Source organism: Toxotes jaculatrix, chromosome 9 (genome assembly GCF_017976425.1).
Source record: "Toxotes jaculatrix isolate fToxJac2 chromosome 9, fToxJac2.pri, whole genome shotgun sequence".
NCBI classification, from domain to species: domain Eukaryota; kingdom Metazoa; phylum Chordata; class Actinopteri; family Toxotidae; genus Toxotes; species Toxotes jaculatrix.
Window position 1 is genome coordinate 4,335,451 of NC_054402.1, and position 23,793 is coordinate 4,359,243.

The window sequence follows — 23,793 nt, forward strand, 5'->3', positions numbered from 1 at the left end:
TGTTTGAAACATAATGATCATAGAGGTGGCCAGCGGAGAAGTGGATTAACAGACATGAATTCCAGCAGACTACAGCTACTGTGCTCTGTGAGGAACAGAAATATCAACCCTTTTCCAGCCACCTGTCAAACCTACTGGGCTGAATGTTTGATATTCAGAAATAGATTTTGAGTGGAGCCTCACAAGTGCAAAACACGTTACCACCATGTGACGCACATCACGACAGGCCCTATTTTTTACCTCTGTAACTCTGAACACCCACGGTGGCACACATGGACGCCAGTAACAGTTTACACCTCAGTCCTATTATCCCGTGTAGATGTCCCATGACAAGCAGCATTTTCTGCAGAAAGCTGTTCCCAGCTGCTGTGCCTCAACTTCCTCTTCCATCAGTGACAGGTTCGGCTTCTTTTGTGGTCTTGAAGCTGTCGCGGTGGATGAGGAGAGACTCATCAGAGCGGTATACGAACGCTCAGAGCTCATCCCACAGTTTCACCGTTAAATGTCACGAAAGACATTGTCTGGAAAGCTATGCTGTAGGTGTGAAGACTGACTCTGCAGGTGAGGGCTGAGGAAATAAGTAACACCTTTAGGATTTTTCTCATTACCAGGAAACAGGCAACTACAGTTTGCATTACCCACCAGTTTTCTGCACTGCGTCGTCACTGATGTGCCGCACCATGGCACGTCACGTGACATATGTAATGTGACGCGCAGCTGTGCCGTGGTGGCGGTGTGTTTTGCACTTTAATCTGCAGTATGCTGCGTGATCTGTGGCATCTCCTCTTCAAAGAAATGATTAGCAGCCTCACTGAATCACTGTAGAGTACTGCAAGAGTAGATGCAGATTTCTTATGTTTTCCATTATAGTTCCGATAATCAGCAGGGGAAATGATTTCCATGGTGGGGCTCTAATGAATGCATGAGGAAACGGCTGCTAATTGTTTAATTGTCTTGTTCTGTTTGTTCATTTGATGTCTGTCTGTCATGCTATCTGGAATCATCATAACAGCTGTATTTCATCTAGAATGGGTGTGACAAGTGAAACAACATTCATTTGGGGTGGACATGGTGAATTGGAAAAAACAGTTGCAGCTCTTAAATTTTCTTAAATTTTGTACAAACTTTAAAGGATGTTAAGGGCAGCATTTTCTCCTCCATATATTGATGTGAGTTTTTTGTATTGGTCAGAGAACCGGTACCAGTGCCTTTAATTTTAGATGTGTGGTGATGATGAATAGATGGAATAAATTATCAGTTTATATGAATGTGTCTTCAGTTCTCTGGCTCCTTAGTTGGTCAGCCACACTGATTCGTCTTGTTTGAAGACATTTGGTTATAGTATATTGCATACTGTACATTCAGTACATAGATGTGTTTAACCTTATTTATGCAGAACCCTGTGATAGTAATAAAATATAGTACTCTACTTTATCTGGCTTTATATAAATCAGTGATGTGCTGTTTGTTGGACCTGAAATGCAGTTGCATAAGAGAAGAAGATTATCAGAGTAATGTGACAAATCCCAAATAGGGTGTAATAGTTTTACAAAAGTTTTACAAAAACTCCGGTTTTCCTTTTAGCTTATCTGATACTGTCCTGACTGTGTAGGAGACTGTGGACTGTAAACTTTATAGGAATATACTGACATTTTGGTAAACAAACAATTTTCATCAAGTCTATGAGCATTAACTTCGCCACAACAACTGTTAATTGTGTAATCTTCATTATGCAGTTATATTTATACATATAAAACACATTCATATCTGATTTTTGCTTAAATCCACATTGTTGACATGTGGACAAGAACAAACAAAATGTGAACCCGCATGTAAAAATATTGGGGTCAGAAAGTCCACAGGGTAACTTTTAAGTTAACATTTACACTTTCTGTAACAATTACACTTTCACTCTCTCAATGACTTTAAAATAGACTCTCTGTGGAGCCTATGAAAATTTACAGCAAAAAGAATCGAGAGGGTCAAAGTTTTAATTATATTCACCTTTTATGTGTGAACTATGATATTTATGATGCAGATGGCGGAGGCCGTCTCTGCAGCTCAGGACACTGAGTTACTGTATAATATGTGAGCAAAAAGATCAGGATTAGAGAACTCTTTCAGATACTGTTGATCATTGTCACGTAAGAAACAGCTGATATTCTGTGACAGATTAGTCATTCAAATCTTTGTCTGGCTTCGTTTGATTCTGTTGCCGTTCTGCTGTGGTCTCGGGTTTTAAAGGTTAACCGGAGGAGAACAAATTCGTTTTGAAGATTCTGAGAAAAATCTTCAGTGTCGGCAGATAAAAGCATTGTCTGATAACCGTAAGTAAAGACATGCACAATGTGAGGATTGGAGGAGATTACTGTACCATACAATAGAAAAGCAGTGGTACTGTATATAGAGAGAGCAGGATAAAAGGGGTATGTTTAAAAAAAAAAGAAAAAAAAAAAGTGTTGTACACATGTAGGTGTGTTCCTGCGTAGAGTTAGGTTTCAAATTCAAATTGGTACGTTTCTGAAGATAGGTTTGTTTTTGTTTATATGTCAATTAAATTGTTTATATATTTATTTTAAAACTTTCATCAGCTGTACGTCTGGTATTTGGTGGTTTCGGTCCTTTGAACGCATTCACCGCAAGTCACTCTAGATAAGTGTGTCTGTTTTAATAAATGAAAATGTAAATGAAGTATTTATCCTTGCTTTGTACATTATCTACATAATGAATGTTTTGTTTATTTGAATACATATTAAACATTCTGCTTGATGAAGGGAGTTTTTAAGCTGTAGTTATCAGGAAATATTTTTAACTATACAGAGAGAAGTTATAGTCAAATAAGACTTAAAAGCAGAACAAAGTTTGTAGTTGATTGGCGATGGCACTTTATGTCTGTAATCTGTGTGTTTCTGTAAAAGAATAAATTCGAGTTTCAGGACACGAATCGGCTTTTTAAGGCCTGCTCTCTCTAACATCCAAATTTCCAATTAGAAATGAAAGACTTGAGAGAAGAAATTCACGATTATTTTATTTGTAATGAGATGCTTAAAGAAAATTTGTAATTAATGTTGTGTGGCAGCGATGTGGGCAGGGCATCTGGAACAGAGGCATGCTTTAAGTGTTGCGTGCCAGTGCAGAGAGCGCATTGTTTTCTCCAAACACAAAAGGCTACTCATTTACAACAGCACGCCTGCTAGCTCAGTAGTGGGGTGATGTAAGGGTTTTCTTCACCAAAATGCCAGTCAGTTTGCCTTGATGTGCTGGCAGAGGTTCCAAGGCTCAGCCGTTAATGACACAGGACGATGACAATATGCATACTCATCAGTTTCAGTCAGGCGTCACCCAGTGAATAAAACACAGCCAGGGTTCAGTACGTTATGTGTTTAGAGTATTTGTGTTAGGATGTCTCCTGCTTCCTTCATACTGACATTACAATTCATGTCAGAACAAAGAGCGAGGATAATTCTCTATGGAAGGAAATAACAATGGGCTGGAAAAATGATAAGTCCCAAGGGAACCGTCACCACATTGTTCTTCGTGTTTGCTGGGAGAAGGGAGTGTGTTATGGTGTCTTTCATTTTAGACTCTCGCATCCGCTGTTGTTCATTGTCCTTTTGTCTTAAACAATCACCTGTCAGAGATATGACAGTGATAGTTGTCAGCTCACTTACTGCAGAGGCAGCGCTGCACACGAGTACGTGGATGAGGGTGGTGATGTTACAGACCATTAGGTTGCCTGTTTTAATTGGGCTACCGCTCTTTCTCAGCACGGTGATGAAATGCAGCCAGCTGCTCTTTGTAATGGTGCACGGTGCACATCGTGGTTCACTGTGATAGTAGAGGACTTACAATGCTCTTAAGAACATAGTGAAATTACACTCCTACACTAAGCTTTGCATATGATTTGCTAATTAGTTTATTTTTATTGCCTCCTCTGTTTATCGTCCTCATTTCGCTTGTTTTCCTAGTAAATAGTGAATCTGGTTTGTCAGTGATATGAGCTACTTCAATTCAAACACCACACCATGTGTTTATTGTGTTATAAGCTTTCGGTATTGATTATGAGAGGATAATACAGGGGCTTGATTCACTGTTTTGTCCTACAATTATTACAGCAGATTGCTTTCATTTCCTTGACATTTACTTGCTGTTGCACCTGATGAAATAGCTGTTCATCGTTTTGCTTGTTACGCTTCAGTACTTTTTCACTATGTGGACCCATCGCATCTCATCGTCATGGTTAACATTTTCTCCTCAGCATCATGAAATCCATAGAGCATGCTCTCCAAAAAGCTTTTTGTCTTGTGGAGTTGGGCTTTTCAGTGTCACTGTGGTTTCACTTGACACAGCATGTTGTCAAATGATTTGTTTTTTATTATCTGTCGTGATGTAGAATAATTCTGTATTCAGCTGAATGGGACATATGACCAGTATGATTATGATAGTCACTTATTTACCTTGATGTATGTGATTTTAATTGGCAATTAATGATAACACTGGACAATAATCCAGCCCTAGGTATTATTTAAATTGTATGGTTTTGGTCAGCTAGTGAATCTTTAATGCATCATTTAAAGTATGAGCATTGTTAACATTCAGAGCAGGACATTTTGATTTGCAAAATTACTCAACGTAACACGGGCCACCTGTAGGTAAAGATTTATTTCCAAGGCTCACATGGCGTGAAGGTAGAGCTGTAACAAAATAGCTTATTTCAAACCTTCTTTGCTTATTGAGAAACCCAGCAAGGTACTAACTGTTGTTCCATTGCATTAAAGGAAAGGCTTTTTAAATGGACGAGTAAAGACAACAGTGAGAGCAAATACTGTTTTATTGGCTTTTATCTTCTCATTATTGCTTCAAGCCTCAAAAATGGATTGTAAGTCGATAATTGCCTCACTGCTTTTACCAAACAGGCCGACATATCTCTGTTGTTGCGGTGTAATGGAGTCACCTCTTCCTGATAAACCAATAACCTTCTTATCGCTAAGCATTTGTGCTATCATGATGCCGATAGACTTACCTCTTGTCGGCTTAGAAGCAGTATTGTTCCAATGCGTAGTAAAGAAAATAACACACCATAAAAATCTCCACAGAATTTACCTTTAAAATAAAACTTGTAATATAATAGGCTTCTCTGGGTGGGAATTTCACACTTATTGTATGTGTGGACCTTTAGTAAAATCAGACAATCAGCTCAGACACTATGGATGCACAGAAAATAAACTGTGGACGCTTAATACTTACATACAATTTGCAGCATCCCATCTTTGCCTGGATGAGGATTACTTTCTAAGAATTGCTTTGCCTTGTGTTATTGTTCTGTCTCTGTCCTCTGCAGGCATCATGGACTCGGCCCGAGCAGCACAAGGTATTCGAAATGCATGACTTTTTCCTACACCCATCCATCTTTCATGTCAGGGGAGTCTAATTCAATACTGGATGGATGCAGATCAAAAGTCTTTATCAAATAAGGGTCAGGGAGGGTATAAACCCTGAGAACGACGCAGAATCCCAACAGGCCAGAGCAAGCCTGTCTCTTTGTTTTTTGGGTTTTTGTTTTGTTTTTTATATATAAACTTACTTCAGCCTGTGTTTTTTCCAGACCTTTAACCTAGCCTGTGAGAACACAAGTCAGTACAAGGCATCTGCTTGCTCAAATAAGATTTTTTGAATTGCTTTTTATAGATTGGATACATGATTCTGTTAAATTCAGTTTTTCAGCCTGTTTACTCTACTCTTTGATTTTATTTTTTTTCCAGGTAGAACTCACACTTCTCAGATCTCTCTCTGTTGTCCCACCCACTACTCTTGATCTCACTCTGTCCACTGCCAACTCTTGATTATAACTTCAATGTGTATTTTTGACATTAGAAAATATTTTTCTACTGTTCTATTCTGTTGGACCAAAGATGACTGAATATGTCTGTAAGAGAAAGTGAAAAATGTCTTTGTTCAACAGCCCAGAGTATCAGACCCAGGCACTTTTCCTGAAAGAAAGTGAAAATTGGCAAACGAAAGAGCTGCCCACATAAGCTTTTCTCCAACTTTCTTCACTATCGAATATGTGTTTTACATATGTGAGAAAACTGGTGAGAAATACCACTCTGTTATGACCAATATTATTGCAGAGTGCACCATACTAGAGGATAGAGCTGCTACCGATTCATTTTTTTGGGTTTCAAACGAACAGAAATTTGTTTTCTCACAAAATATGTCATCGAGGATGAGCCCATCATCGTTCAGGTGCAGGATCAAACATTAGGGTTGCCATTGTTATTTATACTTTTGCACCATTTGACAGAAAATACGTATTTTTAGACCATTTGGTTTTTCAAATAGCCGTGCTATTTTTCAAATTGCAGGGAGCACTGCACATAAAGTGAACTGCTCTTTTCCTTTAGCTCATTTCTGTAATTGTTTGGATTTTTTTTTTTATTCATTGTTTCCAAGAATCTCTAATATTGACAGCTGGTATGCGTTCATTAATGACACCTGTGATTACACAAACTTCAGAATGAAAAACCTCATCACTCACTACTCACTACATGAGGCGTGGAAGAACCTTTCTCAGCAGGCTCATGCCGACAGTAATTACTAGGTTTGTGTAACACTGTGATTTACACATGGTTCCACTAATTTCTTTCTTTTTTTTTTGTGCATCAGCTAAAATAAGCCGTAGGCTTCCTATACACTCTTACCTAGAAAGTAAGGGTAAAATTAATCATTTTGAACATTTGGATTTGTGATCAGCTGATTGTACAAAAATCAGGCAACTCCAAAAAGCCCAAACAGTGCCTCCTATTAACCTACTCAGTTTTTTAAGAAGGATAAAGGATAATCCCAAGCGACACTTTTCCCTAAAATCAGGAACACATACATGGCTCGAAAATGTGTTATGCCATCCTTTATTTTAAGAACTGTATTTTAGTTAACCAGTTTCTCACGAAACAGCACATTTGTGGTTTCCGGGTGTGAGTGTATTGGTTCACATTAATGAATCAGGCAATAATAATTTTCACTTTCTGACAGAAACATAGGGTGTTAAAGTCCACTTGCACACCGAGTTTATCTCTGTGTCTTTCTGCAAGACATCCCATTATAAACAACACGAGAGGAGCATGAGCACGATGCAGTATGAGCACGCAGGGCACGTTTGCTGTATGTGTAGGCAGCTGAGTGTTCATTTGACAAGCTGCGTGAGGGAAGGTACATTCTGGGGAAGGTACATTTGTATGCTGGGACAGTTAAGATTGGGTGACACGAGTTTAACATGTCCGCGGTGTCTTCTCAATTTTTGTGCTCTGATGTTCCAGCAGTGTCTCTCTCCTCTGCTGGTAAAGCTAAAGAAGCTGTTGGAGAGCTCTGCTGACTGTAGGGTCTGATTTATTAGAGAAGCTTATGTCTGAAAGTCTTTATTTTCTTCCCTTTTCTGTTCTATAGGTTTTCACACAGATTTGAAAAGTGGTTTTACACCTATTTGTTAGAGTCAGTAAAGCCAAAAAAAAAAAATAGGATCAAGGAAGATTCCACTGGACAGTCTAATAGACATTCTGGTGCATTATGCATTAATGCTGAAAATCACTGTTATGAAACATTAATGAATCACAATATTATATTGAAGAGAACACGTAAGTTTCCTCAGGTAGATAATGATATTCATTACAGGCTTCATGTAGGGAGCGAGTGGCTGCAACCCCTGAGAAGCTGTCCGTATGTGGTTCTGCCTTTGGTGGCATTTTGATGCTGCATTCTCTAAAAAGTAAGAGCGCAAAATTAAAAAGGACTCATTATTGAGGCATACTGACTAACTAGGACTTCATGGTTGTACATAGTGTGGCATGTTGCACAGATGCAGGAGTCAGAAGCAGTACCACAGGGGTCGAGAGAGAACACTTTCTGCACAGGGGTCAGAATGAAAGGGTAGTGTGTTATGTAAGTGTCTCCCTGGTCCTGCTACCCGCTATGCATAATGAATGCCCCAGACATGCTTTGTCTATTGAATTTGAATACAAACTAACGAGGGTTTCTTTTACATGGCTTCCCAGACTGGGCCCTAATTCAATATGTGTAAAAGCAGCCGTGCCATTGTTTTGCCTGTAGCTTGGATCGAAGCCATGAAAGCAACCAAAAGAGAGGTTTAGATATTCAGCTCTGCAGTACCTTGTTAAAGGGACAATTCATAAAAACACTAGAGCTTACTGTATTAAAAAGTATTGTATGAAAGCACTTGCATGCCCCAAATCCATAAATTAAATTTTAATTGGTTTAAGACTTACTGGGTTTGAAATTTAGTGTTTTCATCAACACGACAGTTAACATTTTCTGTGTCATTAAAAGCCTAGAAACACAGTAAAGTTGAGGTCCACCCAAATCATTTTTGAGGGGAAAATCATGTTTATATTCTGTATGATAAGTGGTTTAAAAAGTAATATCTTAGTGAGGAAAATGTTTCTTTGAAAGGAGCAATTCGGTCTCTCTGAAACACAACACCCCAACGGTTTAGTGTCACATGACGACAACAAGCACAACAACACACAGTTGTTGACCCTGAAGGTCAGGAAGCCACTTATGGTTAGATGTTGTAACTCTGCATATCAAGTTAATGAAACCAGGTATCTCTAGAGCAGGAGAGCCATTTACACATCTCATTAGCCAGCTGTCTGTTGTTATTTCCCAGGTTTCAAATGCTATGTGCCCTTCGTCCCTGAAAGTGGGGCATGTGCTGAACGCGGGTTCAGAGAGCATCGCAACCTAATACACCAAAAACCACCACAAGCGATTAATGTAAAATGTTATTTTACTAAAAAAATATGACTGTGTCCAAAGACAGTGTCACAACTCAGTATAAAAGTGCAAATGTGGCACGTAAGCTAATGCTCAGTCTAGTGCCATGCATCAGCATGTTTCACGAGTTAGTAAGCGCTCGTGTGAAAAGCTCTAGATGGTTTCTAGTGCCTTCTGTCATGAATTATTGATAAGCTCCCCTGTACTGTCAACTGTGTCCTTATGTTTCCACGTCTTTACAGAACAGAATGTGCCTATTTCATTAAGGTAATGTCTGTTCTGCCCATTAAAGGCCTGCTTTCTTAAGCTTTTTTTTTTTTTTTTTTTTTTTTTTTTCAGGTCAGACATCTTTCTGCTGAAATGTGCTCTGTAGATGTGCAATATGTGCAATATGGCTATGGAAAATAACTGATGTGAATGGTTTGTTTTCCTTAAACCAAGCCATTTTCTGCTCCCATTTAGAGTCTGGATGGAAATGTGGTGGTGAGGAGTGATGCTCGTGTGTCCTCCCTCACTCTGAAGTATGTCAAGTATACAGACGCTGGTCAGTACCTCTGCACCGCACGCAGTGCCATTGGAGAGGATGATCAGCCGGCATATCTGGAGGTCCGCTGTAAGTATTTACATCATTTTTTAATAGACGTGTTTGGTTCTAAAAATTTTGTACGCTCGTGTAAAAGTGACTTTACATCAACATAGTTTTTAACTGAATAAAATAAGCATTTCCTGATCATAGAAAGCTCTTAAATCTGCTTTTATTTACACAACGCTATTTTCAGGTACTGTTAAAATCACAAAACTAAAAATGTTTTGGCAGAAAGTTTGTATTAAGTGTGTTTTTTCTTTCCTAGATGCCCCTAAGATACATGGTGCCGTGGCAGTGTATACCTGGGAGGGAAACGCTGTGAATATCAGCTGTGAGGTCAAGGCTCATCCCAGTGATGTATCTATTGTTTGGCTGAGAGATGGACTGCAGCTCCCCAACTCAAACACCACCAACATTAAGATCTTCAGGACTCCATCATCCAGCTACCTACAGGTACACACACCCATCAGACCATGATTTACACTCTGTAATATAAATGTACACACACACACACACACACACACACACACACACACGTTGTGTCATCAAGATTTCATGACCATAGACTTGAAGTGAAGGATTTACTTTCAGCTCCATTGTGTAAAAAATCAGATGAATAATTCAGCAGCAGGAAAGCTCACAGCAACAAATAAAAATAGGCTACTCTAATGGACAAACAAAAAGGTCACCTTCAGTGTTTGACACACAAGTTTGTTCATCTGTTTTGTTACACTGCCCTTCATATATTTGCTGCTTTCTTTCTTTCTTTCTTTTTCTTTTTTTGTATTTTCCTCCTCCAGATAACCCCTGAGTCTGAAAATGACTTTGGGAGCTATAACTGCACTGCCTCTAATGAGATGGGCACAGAGTCCAAGGAGTTCCTGCTCATTCAGGCCGGTCAGTGATGATACTGTGATTCAAATATTTTGCATTTACATGTTTTTTTCAGCAGTGTTTTTTTTTTAGTATTGATAACAGGAAGCAGTCTTATGTAGGATGTGCGTTTTCAGTAATTGCTTTGAACCTTACGTATTATCGATACATTTACAATAGTTAAGGTAAATTTCATTGTAGCACACAAATTATATTACAAGTAATAAAGTTTTTTTTTCTGGCCTCAGGCTTCAGGAACAGATTTTTCACTCATATTCAGAACACAGTAGACCAAAACATCTACCACAGTGTGAGATTACACAGAGCAGTGTTTGTTCAGATGGATGATAAATTTAGATGAAAAGGCAGTATAATCAACATGAGGTAATTTGACGTTCCCCCCTTCTGGTTGTTTAGAAAATACAACAGATCTAAGCTTTTCACTTCGTGCAGTGCTTAGAAATTTAAATCACTATACATTATTTTTCACATCCAAGGTTTTACTGTGTGTATTATGAAGTAAAAGACAGTTTATCAAAGTGACAGCATTTTATTGTAACATTAGATCCCCACCAGCTGATACCATAGACCATAGTTATGCTCACCAGCACATTAGACACATGGAACAGAGAGCAGGGAGATAATGCCACTCTTAAGCCACAATCTCAAGTAAGTGAACTGAAATCACCACATTCTTCACTTGGAGCAGAACATGGTTAACCGCAGTAATTACAAGTGTGCCTTTTCATTTCTAAGATCAAAGTGATTCAATACACAACTGTCCTCACATCAGAGTGTGTGTATTCAGCCGCCAGTACTTGGATATGGACAAATCTCAATGGGTTTAAGAGTTAAAATGAGAGAGCTGTGGTGGGTGAACCAAAATAAGTTTGTTCTGATCATTAAAGACTAACATGAATGTAAAGAATGAATAGTCAGTTAGTTAAGTGATGCTTAATGATTATAAAACTCTTATTTCCAACTTGATTTTTTTTCCTTCAGCACCAGCTGTTTATAATTTTACAATATTTACATTATACTGAAACATTAGTTTGTGCTTTACTGTCTGCGCAGTGTTTGAATGCATCAAAACTCTTTTCATCATTGTCAAATTCAAATTTCCTGAAAGGTTCTGCGTTTGGAAAAGCCCAACAAGCTGCTCACTGTTTTCAGTGCCTTTCTTTGTGCAGTTATCATCCTTTAATGCTGACTCTGAATCATCTGTGACTTGAATCGGTTTGTCATAGGAACATTTAAATGTTTTTCTCTCGTTTTTTTTTTCCCTGAAATAATGATGAGAGTCTGCAGCATTCATTGCAAGAGAAATGGCATTACTGTCATAAATCATAGATTTCTCACAAAGATGAAGCAGTTTTTAGATGTAATTTGGAGCTATTAGGAGCTGGGAGCTCATTCTGTAAGTGTAATGGAACAGAGGCTTCTGACAGTGCTGCTGTGCTGCAATCTTGCAGGTTTTGTTGTAATCACACTGCATTTCCTCCCTTTACCAGAGGTGCCATCAGCTCCATCCATCAGTGAGGTGAGACCCTTCTCCACCACAGCACAGATCCAGTTTGAGGAGCCTGAGTCCAATGGAGGTGTCCCTGTCCTGAAATACACAGTGGAATGGAGGACACAGGGCAGGGGCAGCTGGGTAAAAAAGGTCTACGAGGCCGAAGATGGTAAGAACACAAATTATGCCGTTGTTTGGAAATTGGATTTTTTGTTTGGAAAAGATTAAGATTAAGGATTAGAAGCAAATTGTAATTAAAAGAAAAAAGATTGTTATGTATTATGTAAGGTTTTGTTAGGCACATGTTAATGCTTTTGTTTCATGTAACGTAATAAGACTGGAACACATTTCATTGCATTAAACATTTCATTGTAGTTTGATAGTTTTATGTGATTTTACATATGTTTGTTATATGGAGATAAAATCAGTAAGGTGTTAAAAACATTCAGTCTTATTTCAAAAAGTGTGCAGATATACTGAATTAAATAAAAAGCTAAATTTCCTATAGGACTTCTGTTATATACTGACATGAAAAAATGAATGAAAATCATGAAATAAGATTAAGCAATAAACAAATAAGTTTTAAAAATGTATACTATTTAACAATGAAACAGGAAAGGTTAATGATATGTAGGAAGTGATCCTAATCTCAAAAATAACCTATACATGGCGGCTGAGAAACAGCTGTCAGGTAATTCTGTTTCCCTGTGTGTCTGGTTTTAGACCTTTTAGACCATCGCTAAATAGATTTATCTGTTGTTTAAACATTGTTGGAATGAAATGAGAATTGAGCTAATCGCTGTTTACCTGTGATGGAATTAATTATGCATGTATTGTTGGAACAGGGGACGTGTTTGTTTTACCGCTAATCAAAATTATCAAGGTGTTCTCAGCAGGGATTGCACTGCCTCTGATATATTGTAACAGGCTCCATCAGTGAGGTGACTATCACAGGCCTGAAGCCAGAGACCGGCTATGAAGTGATGTTGTCAGCCATCAATGGCAAGGGTGAAGGTGAAAGCAGCCCCGCTGAGCTCTTCAAGACCGAGCCTGTCCGTAAGTGGCCCAAGTTACACACTGTCCAGCAAACCACAGAGCTTTTATCAGACCTTTTTGACCTCTGTCTCCACAAACACATTAACCGAGGTCCGTCTTCTCCGTCTCCTTGGAGTGAGGAGTGCTCATCCATCCCATTACTGCTCTATAAAAACTCATTGAAGAGTAGAGATTCTCTGCTGCTGGACAGCAACGCTCCAGTCAGCACTGTGACTGTTTGGATAGTGTGACTAAAGCTTCCAGCAGAGTCTTTTTCAATCTGAAGTCTGTCCTCTTCCAAGTTTTTTTTTTGTTTGTCCAGGAGTGAAACTGACAACAGGAACTAACTCACTGACCTCCTTGTTTTGCTTTCCTAGTGTCTCCATGTAGGGACCTTGAAACCTGAGAGTTCAGGAAACATTTTTATTATCCAGTCCAAGCACACTTGGATCTAATCACATCATTTAAAATCCACAATTTTACAGTTCTTTGTTGGGCTCGTTACATGCTTGCAAACCATCAATTAGAATATGAAACTGAGTTATTCCTTGGTTCTTTAAATACCAGCCTTGTGGTGAGTCTTTTATACATTATTTAGTTTTTAGCCCCCCCTGTTGGTTGGGGATGCATGTTTTTGGAGGAGAAACTGCTGCCCCCTGTTGGATTCACATTGAAATGTGCTTGCTGACTTGTAATTGTTCATCATTTTTCATTTTTGGATATCATTTCATGATGTTGTTTGTGTGCTGCTCATCGGCACATATTTTCATTTTATAATTTTAATCAAAGATTTTTTTTTTTATGCATTTGCCATCATCTGTCTGTTGTATCCATCAGGCCACACTTACAAAAGTAAGTGATTCATCTCTTTTTGCTGAACTGTTTAATTTGAACCTGCTGTTTTAAAATTCTGTTCATTAGTATTAAATCAGACAAACATTGATATTTTTCCAATGAATATACCTTTGGACTAATATATTTGTAGAGTATTATCTTACCCATTGTAGTTTTGCTTTGGATCAGTGTGTTCTAACCCTGTTTCTCTGTTGTTTGACACCTACTTCTTAACTGTTTTGAGAGATGCCCGACTATTTCAACACATAACATTTCTGACATGATCAAAATTAAAGGCATGATAAAGACAATAAGTTGATGTCTGTTAAAAACTAAAAGCGCTCGCTTAATGACTAAATGTTCTGGACTAAGACAGCAAACAAAGGTCAAATTATTTATGCTTTTTAACATTTTAAGTCCGTAAAGTGTTATCACAGAGATTCAGGTAGTCATTTGTACAGACAGCTGATTCTGATTTCCTGATATCTTCTCTTTTATGTCCCTAGACGGCATTTTTCATTTTTTCACTGAAGGCACAGGTTTGTTCTGTAGTGAGGATAATAGAAGATTAGTTTTTACTCCCGTAGCTGTTTCCTTCCCTGCAGGATAATCACCCATCACCCTTACTGATTATTTTTGGAGTATTTGTAATAACTTTAAAGCATAGCCAAATGTGTATATTTTCTAGAAACTAGACCTTGTGTGGCCCGACCATTCTTAGATCCTCTGTTTGTAGATTTTATTTCACCTACACCCCATGAGTTGACAGCTGAGTTATCCAAATATGACTGTTAATATAATCTTGATTTGCAGGTTGAATGAATGAATGGTCTTCATGACGGTATCACAAATTCATGCCAAACCTCTGCATTGCAAAAGCTGTACATTTCCCCTCTGGATCCAGCTATTTGGTGTAATTTGGGAATGTTTACATTTGGATTAAACCAATCAGCATTGATTAATCAGTTGCCTTGCAAATTACGAAGTTCCTAAAGTCAAGAGGATAAAGTTGTTAGAAGTCTGTTGCACTTTTCACTTTGGCAACCCAAACAGAGGGATTTCTGTGCTCAGCTGCTGTGTTTATCAGTATGAATAGCTTTGTTGTGATTCCATGCCTTTCTATTTTAATTTGTCTCTGGGTCATTTACGTTTTTTTGTCCTCTACCTTTATGTCCTCCTTCCTCTTTCAACCACTTGTGTGCATTTCATGTGACTGTTATTTGGCTTGCATGGTGCTGATGATCCCCTCCGCTCTGCAGAAGGTAACGTGCTGTTGCAGATTTTTGAGAGACGATTCATAACTGTAACCGGAGAATCCCACAATTAAACAACACATTAATTGCTTCTATGCAGTCATGTAATACATGTCTACCTCAGCCCTATTAATCAAGTCATGTAGACATTTGCCTCAGCAGGATGAATGAGCGAGAGCCAGAGCTGTCGTCACAGTAATATATAACAGTCAAGAGTGTTTAATATCAGCATCACTTGGATGGCATTGAGAGCCCGCTACCTGAGGGATGTTACCTCCCCTCCTTATAGGGCGTGTTACTATAAATCAAGTGTGTAATAAACAGTTTCCTCTCATCACAAGAGAATCATACTCCTTCCTACTCCTCCCACCTTCCCACAAAATATGGCTGCTTCAAGCAGTTTGCTCTGGTTCTCAATCAACAGCTATCAGTGCTCCTGCTCGGTGCTATAGCCATAATACACAGTAAATCTTCCATATTGATCATCACGTTTAACCTTAGTCTGAATATCATGACTACAGGCTAAATCTACTAACACGGCCCGATGATTTTATCAGGGTTTTGAAGGCAAGTAATACTACGAGTCTGAATGCGAACACTAAACACTGTGCACATCTTTCTTGTTGTCTATTCGTAAGCAAAACATTATCTTAGAGCTGCAATGAGTAGTTAATGAATGGATTGATTGACGGACTAGTCAATTCACAGAAAACCGGAAGTTGTGACAGTCATTTTTCACAGTTTTCTGAATTTGTTTCGCTCAAATGACTAGTTGAGAAAAAAATTGTCAGATGAATCAAAGCTGAACAAATAGTAATTGTTATTTGCGGCCCTATTTTATTTATATTTTGTTCTAATCCAAGGTTACAAAGTGCTTCACAATTACAAAAAATGTAAGAAAAAAGAAAAATATTTTGATATGAAATTGTGAAAGTAGAGGAACAAATCAGGGCAAGGACACATCAACAAAATACTTTGAATTTCCCAGGTTTCACAAATACATAAGGCATTAGCATAGCGATAATAAGAGACAGCTAAACTTACAGATGATGTGCCTTTAAGGGAGAATAAGACAGGTCCTGCGATCGACCCTTGAGGATCTCCACAGGTCAGAGGAGAAGAATCAGACACTTGGACTCAAAGATTTACTGATTTGACAAAAAAGTCTTCTGTTTTACGTTTCTACGTTTTGAGTTTATTGTTGTTATATGTTCAAGTGTTTAATATATGCAAGTCCTACATAAACATTTCATTCAATGACAAATAACCCTTTACCCTGAAGCCTTGTATGACACTGGGAGAATATCAGTCAGTAATTTCTGTGCCAGTTGAATGTCACTCAGCAACCCTGACTGAATCAGATAAGCATGTGGCTGTGTGTCATTTGATAATTAGTCTGACTTGAGACATACCATCTTGAGGGAAGCGATTAATGAAGGACAAGTGACCTAAAAGGACAACAACAAAGAGAGTGGCCAGTTTCAAAACTTCAAACTTTGTTCACATTTCTAATGAAGGGGTTATTTTCAGTCTGCAATTTTAAAGGTGGACTGACAGAACTGCCTTTTATTTCTTTTAATAAACACATCTAGACCTCTGCCTCTCTGTAAATGAGTCTTTAAATAACCTCTGTATTGCTCTTGTGTGTCTGTAGGGAATCCCAATCCTCCTAAGCTTGAAGGGGCACTTCAACCGAAAGGCAACTCCCTCAAAGTGAGCTGGGTCAAGCAGGACGACGGCGGCTCACCCATCTTACATTATCTCGTCCGCTACAAACCAGTGAGTGGGGAGATCAGATCTGATGATTAAAATCAATTATTTAAATAATTTTTCAAGCAAAAACTCTTTCAAATTATTTCTCAAATATGAATATTTGTAACTACGAATCAGTTATTCAAGATAATAAACTGTGGATTAACCCCAGCTCCTCCACTGGGCAGCCCCCTGCCCCAGCGTCTCTAGTGCATGTGCATGCTTGTGCGTGTTTCGTTCACTTGGTGTGGGATATTTGTACTTTTACTTAAGTACTAAGCTTCAGTACTTCCTCCACCACTGGTTTCAGACCTAAATGCACGTACTGTAAAACAATCTCCGTGTCCTCAGGTACAAGCGCCAGAGTGGAAACCAGAAATCCGACTGCCCAGCGGCAGCGAGTACGTGGTTCTCAGCGGCCTGGAGTGGGACACGGAGTACAATGTCTATGTGGTGGCAGAGAACCAGAAGGGCAAGTCCCAACCAGCAACCATGTCCTTCAGGACTTCCACAGAGCCAGATGCCATCCCAGGTACCCTCCCTCAAGTCACTCGCACTGCACTGGAACTAAACAGCCAGAAAACTGAGGAGCCAAACTCAAAGCTCGAAATCAGAGGGTCACGTTCTATTTTTACACTCTGTAGCTCTGAAAGGTGAATGACAACTAAATAAATCTACAGAAAAAAAATAGATTTCCTGGACGGCGGTGGGCCAGAAATGATTTTCCGGCTGAATTTTCTCACTTTAAAGTTTTGACAGCCCTTGCTAAATGAGCTTGAGTTTGCGCTCGCAGAACTGGGACAGGCACTTTCCACAGAGGATGAAATGATTTCCTCTGAGTGATTGTAGTTTTCCTTTAGCTTTGTTTACTATTAAAATAGCAGCCAGAGTGGATCTTTTGTCCTTTTGTAGAAACAGCCTTTAAACTGACCCTTGATTAACTGATTAACTTGAACCTTGAGGCAGCAGCAGCAGCAGCTGAGGGTTTCTTTTTTACTAACTGTTCAAGAACTACACTGCTTGTTAGATTCCCTGTAGGTGCTAGACACTGCTGGGTGCTGTGCTGAAACATCGCAACACACCGTTGTGTCTCCTTCTCACTTCTTTTCTAATTCATTTTCCAATCTAAAGCATTTCCCACTCACCCACCACTGAGTCACCATCGAGTCAACATGTAGTTTCCCCTTTGTGCTGTGCTTTTGCTTTGATGTGTTGCTGTATTTTTTTTTCTCCTTTGATACAAAAAATCTTTTTTTTTTGTTTTGTTTTGTTTTTCCACTTTTGGTTTTCAGACCTGACACATTTTCACTTTCTCTCTTCCTCTGTTTTCCCCACCCTTCTCTTTTTTTCCTCTTTGTTTCCCGTCATTCCCTCCCCCCCGTACTCGTCCTGTATTCTCTTTCCCTTTCTCTCTCTCTCTATCCCGTCTCTCAATGTTCCTGCTCTCTTGCCTGGTCCTGGACATTGGTGTGGTGGACCACGTGAACATTTTCGTCCTGACGTGTGTGCATTTTGGTGTGGTCGGGGTTGTGCTGTCCTCACCCCCTCTCAGCCACTCAGGGCTGCTCATCTGTGACATGCACTTTGGTATCACTCATCTTGTCCCTCATCACTGTACTTCTGGTCTCTTAGTTTTCGTGGGGACTTCACACCCTAACAGTAGAGGAGAGCTCGCCTTTTCTCTGGCCTGGCTGTTTCTCTGGACACTTTCACTCCTTAAAACAGACTTTGTCCATGACAGGCACGTCTCTGTTATGGGTGAGAAAAAGAGTGCTGTGTAGCTGGGGAACAGAGTAGACAGACATGCTGAACCAAAGGCAGTGGAAAACCTCCGCCTCCCACAGATTCACTCTGCTCAGCATTAGCACAGCTAGTCATCAGTACTAGACAACAGAGAGGAGTGCCAGTTTACAGTAATGAACAATAGTGGAATTGAAATGAGGTTATTTAAAAAAAAAAAAAAAAAAGAAATAGCACTTAGAACAGAGTAAAGGCTGAGTGCTGGACCTGTCTGTTTACATAAACACTGTATTATATTCTTTAATTGCTCACAAAATCTTGCATTTGTACTGTAAAGGTTTGTAACATTAACATTTACCTTATTAAAAACAGAGACAGCTAACTGAAAATTTTTTGTAATGATAATAATGATGACGGCACAATTGACAGGCTGTACACAGAATTATGAAAAGGAAACTGTTATTTTTGTGCTCATTACTAAGACAAATGTCCAGATATTTCTCATGCATGTAATGTTTATCAATTATCATTCAGAAATACCTGTTTTTATACATTTATAATTGGAGGGTGCTTGATTCAGCTGTATTTAATTCACTAGCAGACCTTGTTTACTGGTAATTTCTGGTAATTATTGGTATCAAAGGAGTTAAATTTATCAACAGAGAGGATATTTTAGGGAGCTGACATTCTGCAGTCTTCTGCTAGAATTAAAATGGACTTTACACAAAAAGTGATAATGCATCACAGCTTTTTGTGATTTGAAAAAGCCTCGTGTTCATTTTGTCCACAAAATACCCTGCATGTCTGGGTAACCAGCAGCACAGTGTACGCTTTGGTTTGCTCTTCTTTCTAATACCAAATAAATGGGTTGAATATATATTTAATATATTTTTTCATTGTTTTTTTTTGTTTTTTTTTTTTGGAACAGCCTAACCCTAAGCCATTTGCATATAGTTCTCAACTTGCTTCATATTTAAAAATGAAGTTCTAAATAATTTAACACAAGTCAGACAGCAGAGCCACATCACACTACATCTATATTCATGCTGAGACAACTAGAACCTATCAGTGCTCGTAGCAGGTGAGTTGTTTCTGTTTTATGGAAGAATTTGTGCTTACAGTAGAACAACAGCACTTTATTTCGATGTTCACGGCTGTTTCTGTAAAACCGTCACACTGCAGTTGCTCAGCGCTCTCCCTCTCTTCCTTCCTGTCTGGCAGATTTGGGTGACGAGGCAGCGCTCTCCATGGGCATCATGCTCTGGGCAGGGATCCTGGTTGTAGTATTTGTCCTCCTGCTGCTGGCTGTGGACGTCACCTGTTACTTTGTCAACAAATGTGGCCTCATCATGTGCCTCTGTGGCAAATCAGGCACAGGGACCAAGGGACACAACGTGGAGGAGAGCAAGGCATCTTACATGTGAGTTGTAGAGACGGTTACTGTACGTGGAGTTGAACAGTCGTTTAACAGTGACCTCTGGCCAGATTAACATTCAGGTCCACTTATACTGGGACCCTATTTTCTTTTCTTTTTTTAACCTCATCATATATGCATTTCAATTTCACAACGTGATCCTGTCCTTTAAAGAGCCACATATTTTCCTCAAACTGAATATTCTAACAGTGTTCACACTCAGCATTAACATGAGCTAGAAATCCTTTCTGGATAAGGAGACACGTGTCTCAATGCAAGGCGTAAATGCACACAGAGTGTGTGTAATTGCAATTGTTTGTTGTCCACAAGCCCAATTTGCATATTGAGATCTGACCACGAGCATAATGAGAATGCTAATTAATACCAGGTGTAGATGCAAAGGCCTGTGGATCAGATGCTATTATCTAGTATAATGTGTCCAGATACACATCACATATTAGCATTAGTATCAGGTGGGTGCGGGGTTTAAGATTTAGATTCATACAACTCAGATTAACACAAACTAATGCTAACGTTGCTCCATGTGTGCTGGATGTGTAAACACAGGTTGGAAGGCAGGTATATGATGACAATATGTTGTGTTTACAGCTTGTTGTGCTGCCCCCAAGTGGGGCAAAAAGACAATTTAATTAACTATTTCTAGTTTTTAAGTAGAATAATTTGTGTGAAGATTGTTGGTAGGCAAGTAAAAAGTAAAAAGTTGTTCTAATTTATCTTTGTGTTGTTTATACTTCATCTACTGTACGTCTACTTTAATTTGCACTTTCCTACTTTTCCCCCAGAAGGCCTTTAGAGGACTGACATTGAAAGCGATTCAGAGTTTCAGGTTCCATGTTTAGGATGAGAAAGCAAGAACTAAATTGGGTAAAAGTTTTTCCATTAAGAAAAACTGAAGATTTGTGCCTCTTGAGCAAAATAAACATGTCTTGTGATGGTCCACTCAATCAGTATCTAAAGGAGCAGGAAAAATACACGAATCAATAAAACGAGCCTTTAAATGAAATGAAGTTTTCTCCTTCAATGAAAATATGAAGCATGCTGGGTTTAAGTGAAGCACTGAGCTAATTCTCCTGCATAATAAGGCAGTTTTAGATCGATCTGAGAGGGAAGTTGCATTGTGTATTGATTTGTGCTACATTTCATGCTACCAGTTTTCTCCAAAATATAAGCACATGGACGTCATGTGTCAGCCAGACTGAACATTCAGACTGAGCTGAACAGATAATCCATTTGGTCTGTGCTCTTGTATGTAGGTCTGCAACTAATGATGATTTTCATTACCAGTTCATCTCAGTTAATCATTGGTAAAAAAAAAAAAAAAAGAAAGAAAAAAGGAAAAAAATGACAGTTATAACTTTAGAGAATAAGAGGTGACGTCCTTGTTTTGTTCAAAAGTCCAAAAACATTTAGCTTATTATGATATAATATAGAAGCTGACGCCTGAGACATTGTTCTGTCGATCGACTAATAATTTTGTGCTCTATAACCTGTTGCGATTTTACATGTTTCTGTCTTACAGGAAAGATGAGTCCAAAGAGCCGATAGTGGAAGTCAGAACAGAGGATGAGTGCACAGCCAATCATAACGTAGCGGGACCGACAGAACCCAATGAAACTACGCCTCTCACAGAGCCAGAGTGAGTAGAAGCTGACATACAGCACATAGTCCTTTTACTGCTCAAGTCTTTTTTTTTTTTTTTTTTTAGCTGTTGTACATTGCACTCCACTTTAAAGAATAATTACGTTATTCAACAAGACAACATTTGACCCCTGAAATGTTCTGAAAACTCGAGGTCATTCTTGAGTGGAGTCCACTGAACTCTGTTGCTTTTCTGTTTTTATTCCCTCTCAGAGGGATTACTGCACTTTGTGTTTCTTCTCCAGCCTCTGGAGATTTTCTGTCTCTTAATAATCAAGGTTGAAGCAATACCAGTTAAAGACACAGAAAGGCTTTTGGTCTCTTGAGTGTGGTCAACTCATTCGAAGCCATTCGACAACCTCAGCAGCCATCTCTCATATCAGCAGTCTGGATAAATTAGATTGTACAGTATGAGATTGTCACTGGTACTGTTTAACCCTTATAGGTGGTTCTACGTGGTGCTGTAGTTTTCTGCAGGAAGACTGGTGCTTTTCTTTTTTTTTTTTTTTTTTTTAGTACATTACTTTTCCTAGTCAGCGTACTCCGTGTTGGTGTGTGTATGGGATGTATCCTTAAATGTCCACTCACAGCATGACGCCCTCTTTTTCTTTGTGTATTTTTCTCACTAGGCTTAATAGTTGCTGTTTTTAAGTTGCTTTGTCTATGTTTGTGTGAATTTCTAAAGCCAACTAATCCCTCTGCATGCTCTCGTCCGGGCCACCCTTCCTCTGTCACAGTCACCCTGGTGTCTAGTCTGTGTGTCTCTGTTCTCTCCCTGCTCTCTCAGGCTGGCGGCTTTCACTGCTGCTCTGGCACTGGAAACCCTCTCCTCCGTAGCCACCAACTCTGACACAGCCACTGCAACAATTGACCCCGCTCAGGACAGCCCCTCTAGCGAGACCACTACCCTCACTTGTAGCCTGTCCACCCCGGCCAACGACCCCTCACCCACCCCCATCCCGGCCCCGGCCCCTACTCCAGAGTCGAACACGACCCCGCCGACTCCCCTACTCTCCACCTCCGCCGTCGAAGCTAAAATGGCCCCGTTAGTAGAACAAAGAGGAAGTTACACCCCGGAAGAACAGGAGAATATAACCACCCCTCCTCGTACCCCTGACTGGACTAAAGCTCAAAAATCTGGGACACCGATACCACCGAAGCGTAGACACTCTCCCAAACTCGCCGCTCTGAATGCTAAAGGTAGCCCCCCCTTATCTCCACTCGCTGCATCCTCCACATCGTCCTCTCCCAACACCAAGAAACCTGCTCCAAGCCCACCGGTCACCAAGCTCCCCACGCAACCAGACTCGGTAGCCTTAGACATCGAGACGCCAGCACAAACTGCCTCCACTCAAGCAACCACTGCCCCTCCAAAGCCACACACTGATTCAAATACCACCGCCCCAGATTCCAGCGGGCGTAGCCTTACTGCCTTTGACACTAACAAACCTGCTGACCAAACTGTTGATAACAACATACCCACTGCCAAAGATGCTGCTACTAGCGCTCCTTCAGTGATCCACAGTGCTCTTAAAGTCCTGGATGCTGAAGAATCTGCTCCTCTAGTCGCGGACGTTCCCTCTCCCCTTTCTGTTACTCCCATTTCTTCTGCTCCTGCCCCGCCCAGTCTAGAGGCACCGGTCTCGAATGATCTCCTCTCAGCGCCGTCAGACTCGTATGACTTGCTAACCCCGAATGTGGGGCCAAGAAGTGCGGATTTAGAGTTAGAGCTGGCAAACGTGACCGAGAGACCCTCCCTGCCCCCTGCAGACCTCATTAGCTTAGAAAGCCCGCCCTCTGCCCCCTCTCTGCCCAATGGAGACGGAATAGACCTCCCCCCCTCAGGCCCAGTTCTGGAGGCATCAGAGACTCTGGCCAAGACCGCTCCTCCTGTCAACGATGAGTACGGCTCCCTCTAGAGGTTTATCTGTGTGTGTGTGTTTGTGTGTGGGTGTGTGGGTGTGTGTGTGTGTGTGTGTGATGGTGTGCAACTTGTATGCCCATTCATTCACCACCGCATCTTGCCATTGACCACACAATATGAAATATTGTAATGGTAAACTGTGGTAATGACATTGGGATAATTATCAGTAAGATGTTGTGGATAGAGGAGTGATTATGGTGGTTTTGTTTTTTTTGTTTTTTTATGCTTGTGTGTGACACTTCTCCACTGTGGGGTCCCAGCTTTTGCAGCATTCACCACAACAGCTGAGCCCCTTTCAGACATGCAGCTCATTTACACGTCGATCACTTTAACGTTAAGTTAAAGCCTCGTAAGATTTCTGTGAAAGTCTGAACTGAACGTGCGTCAGATTAAAGTACAGGCCACAGCAGCACAAGGTAAAAC

At 39.9% G+C, this 23,793-nt stretch overlaps 1 protein-coding gene across 5 annotated transcripts in view; it reads left to right on the plus strand.

The window, feature by feature from the left end:
* The window catches only part of ncam1b (neural cell adhesion molecule 1b), a 63,471-nt gene that overhangs the window by 37,475 nt on the left and 2,203 nt on the right, over positions 1 to 23,793 (plus strand). For 2 of the 5 annotated variants that reach the window (XM_041047021.1, XM_041047022.1), the window contains 9 exons: positions 5,342 to 5,371; positions 9,250 to 9,400; positions 9,639 to 9,826; positions 10,174 to 10,270; positions 11,758 to 11,928; positions 12,687 to 12,815; positions 16,536 to 16,660; positions 16,985 to 17,165; positions 18,186 to 18,679. In XM_041047021.1, the coding sequence (XP_040902955.1) occupies positions 5,342 to 5,371; positions 9,250 to 9,400; positions 9,639 to 9,826; positions 10,174 to 10,270; positions 11,758 to 11,928; positions 12,687 to 12,815; positions 16,536 to 16,660; positions 16,985 to 17,165; positions 18,186 to 18,265 (1,152 nt within the window). In that variant the 3' untranslated portion in view covers positions 18,266 to 18,679. Of the gene's footprint in view, positions 1 to 5,341; positions 5,372 to 9,249; positions 9,401 to 9,638; positions 9,827 to 10,173; positions 10,271 to 11,757; positions 11,929 to 12,686; positions 12,816 to 16,535; positions 16,661 to 16,984; positions 17,166 to 18,185; positions 18,680 to 19,594; positions 19,794 to 21,327; positions 21,449 to 23,793 lie in introns of those variants that run through there. The other 3 variants (XM_041047019.1, XM_041047024.1, XM_041047023.1) reach the window with 3 other exon arrangements.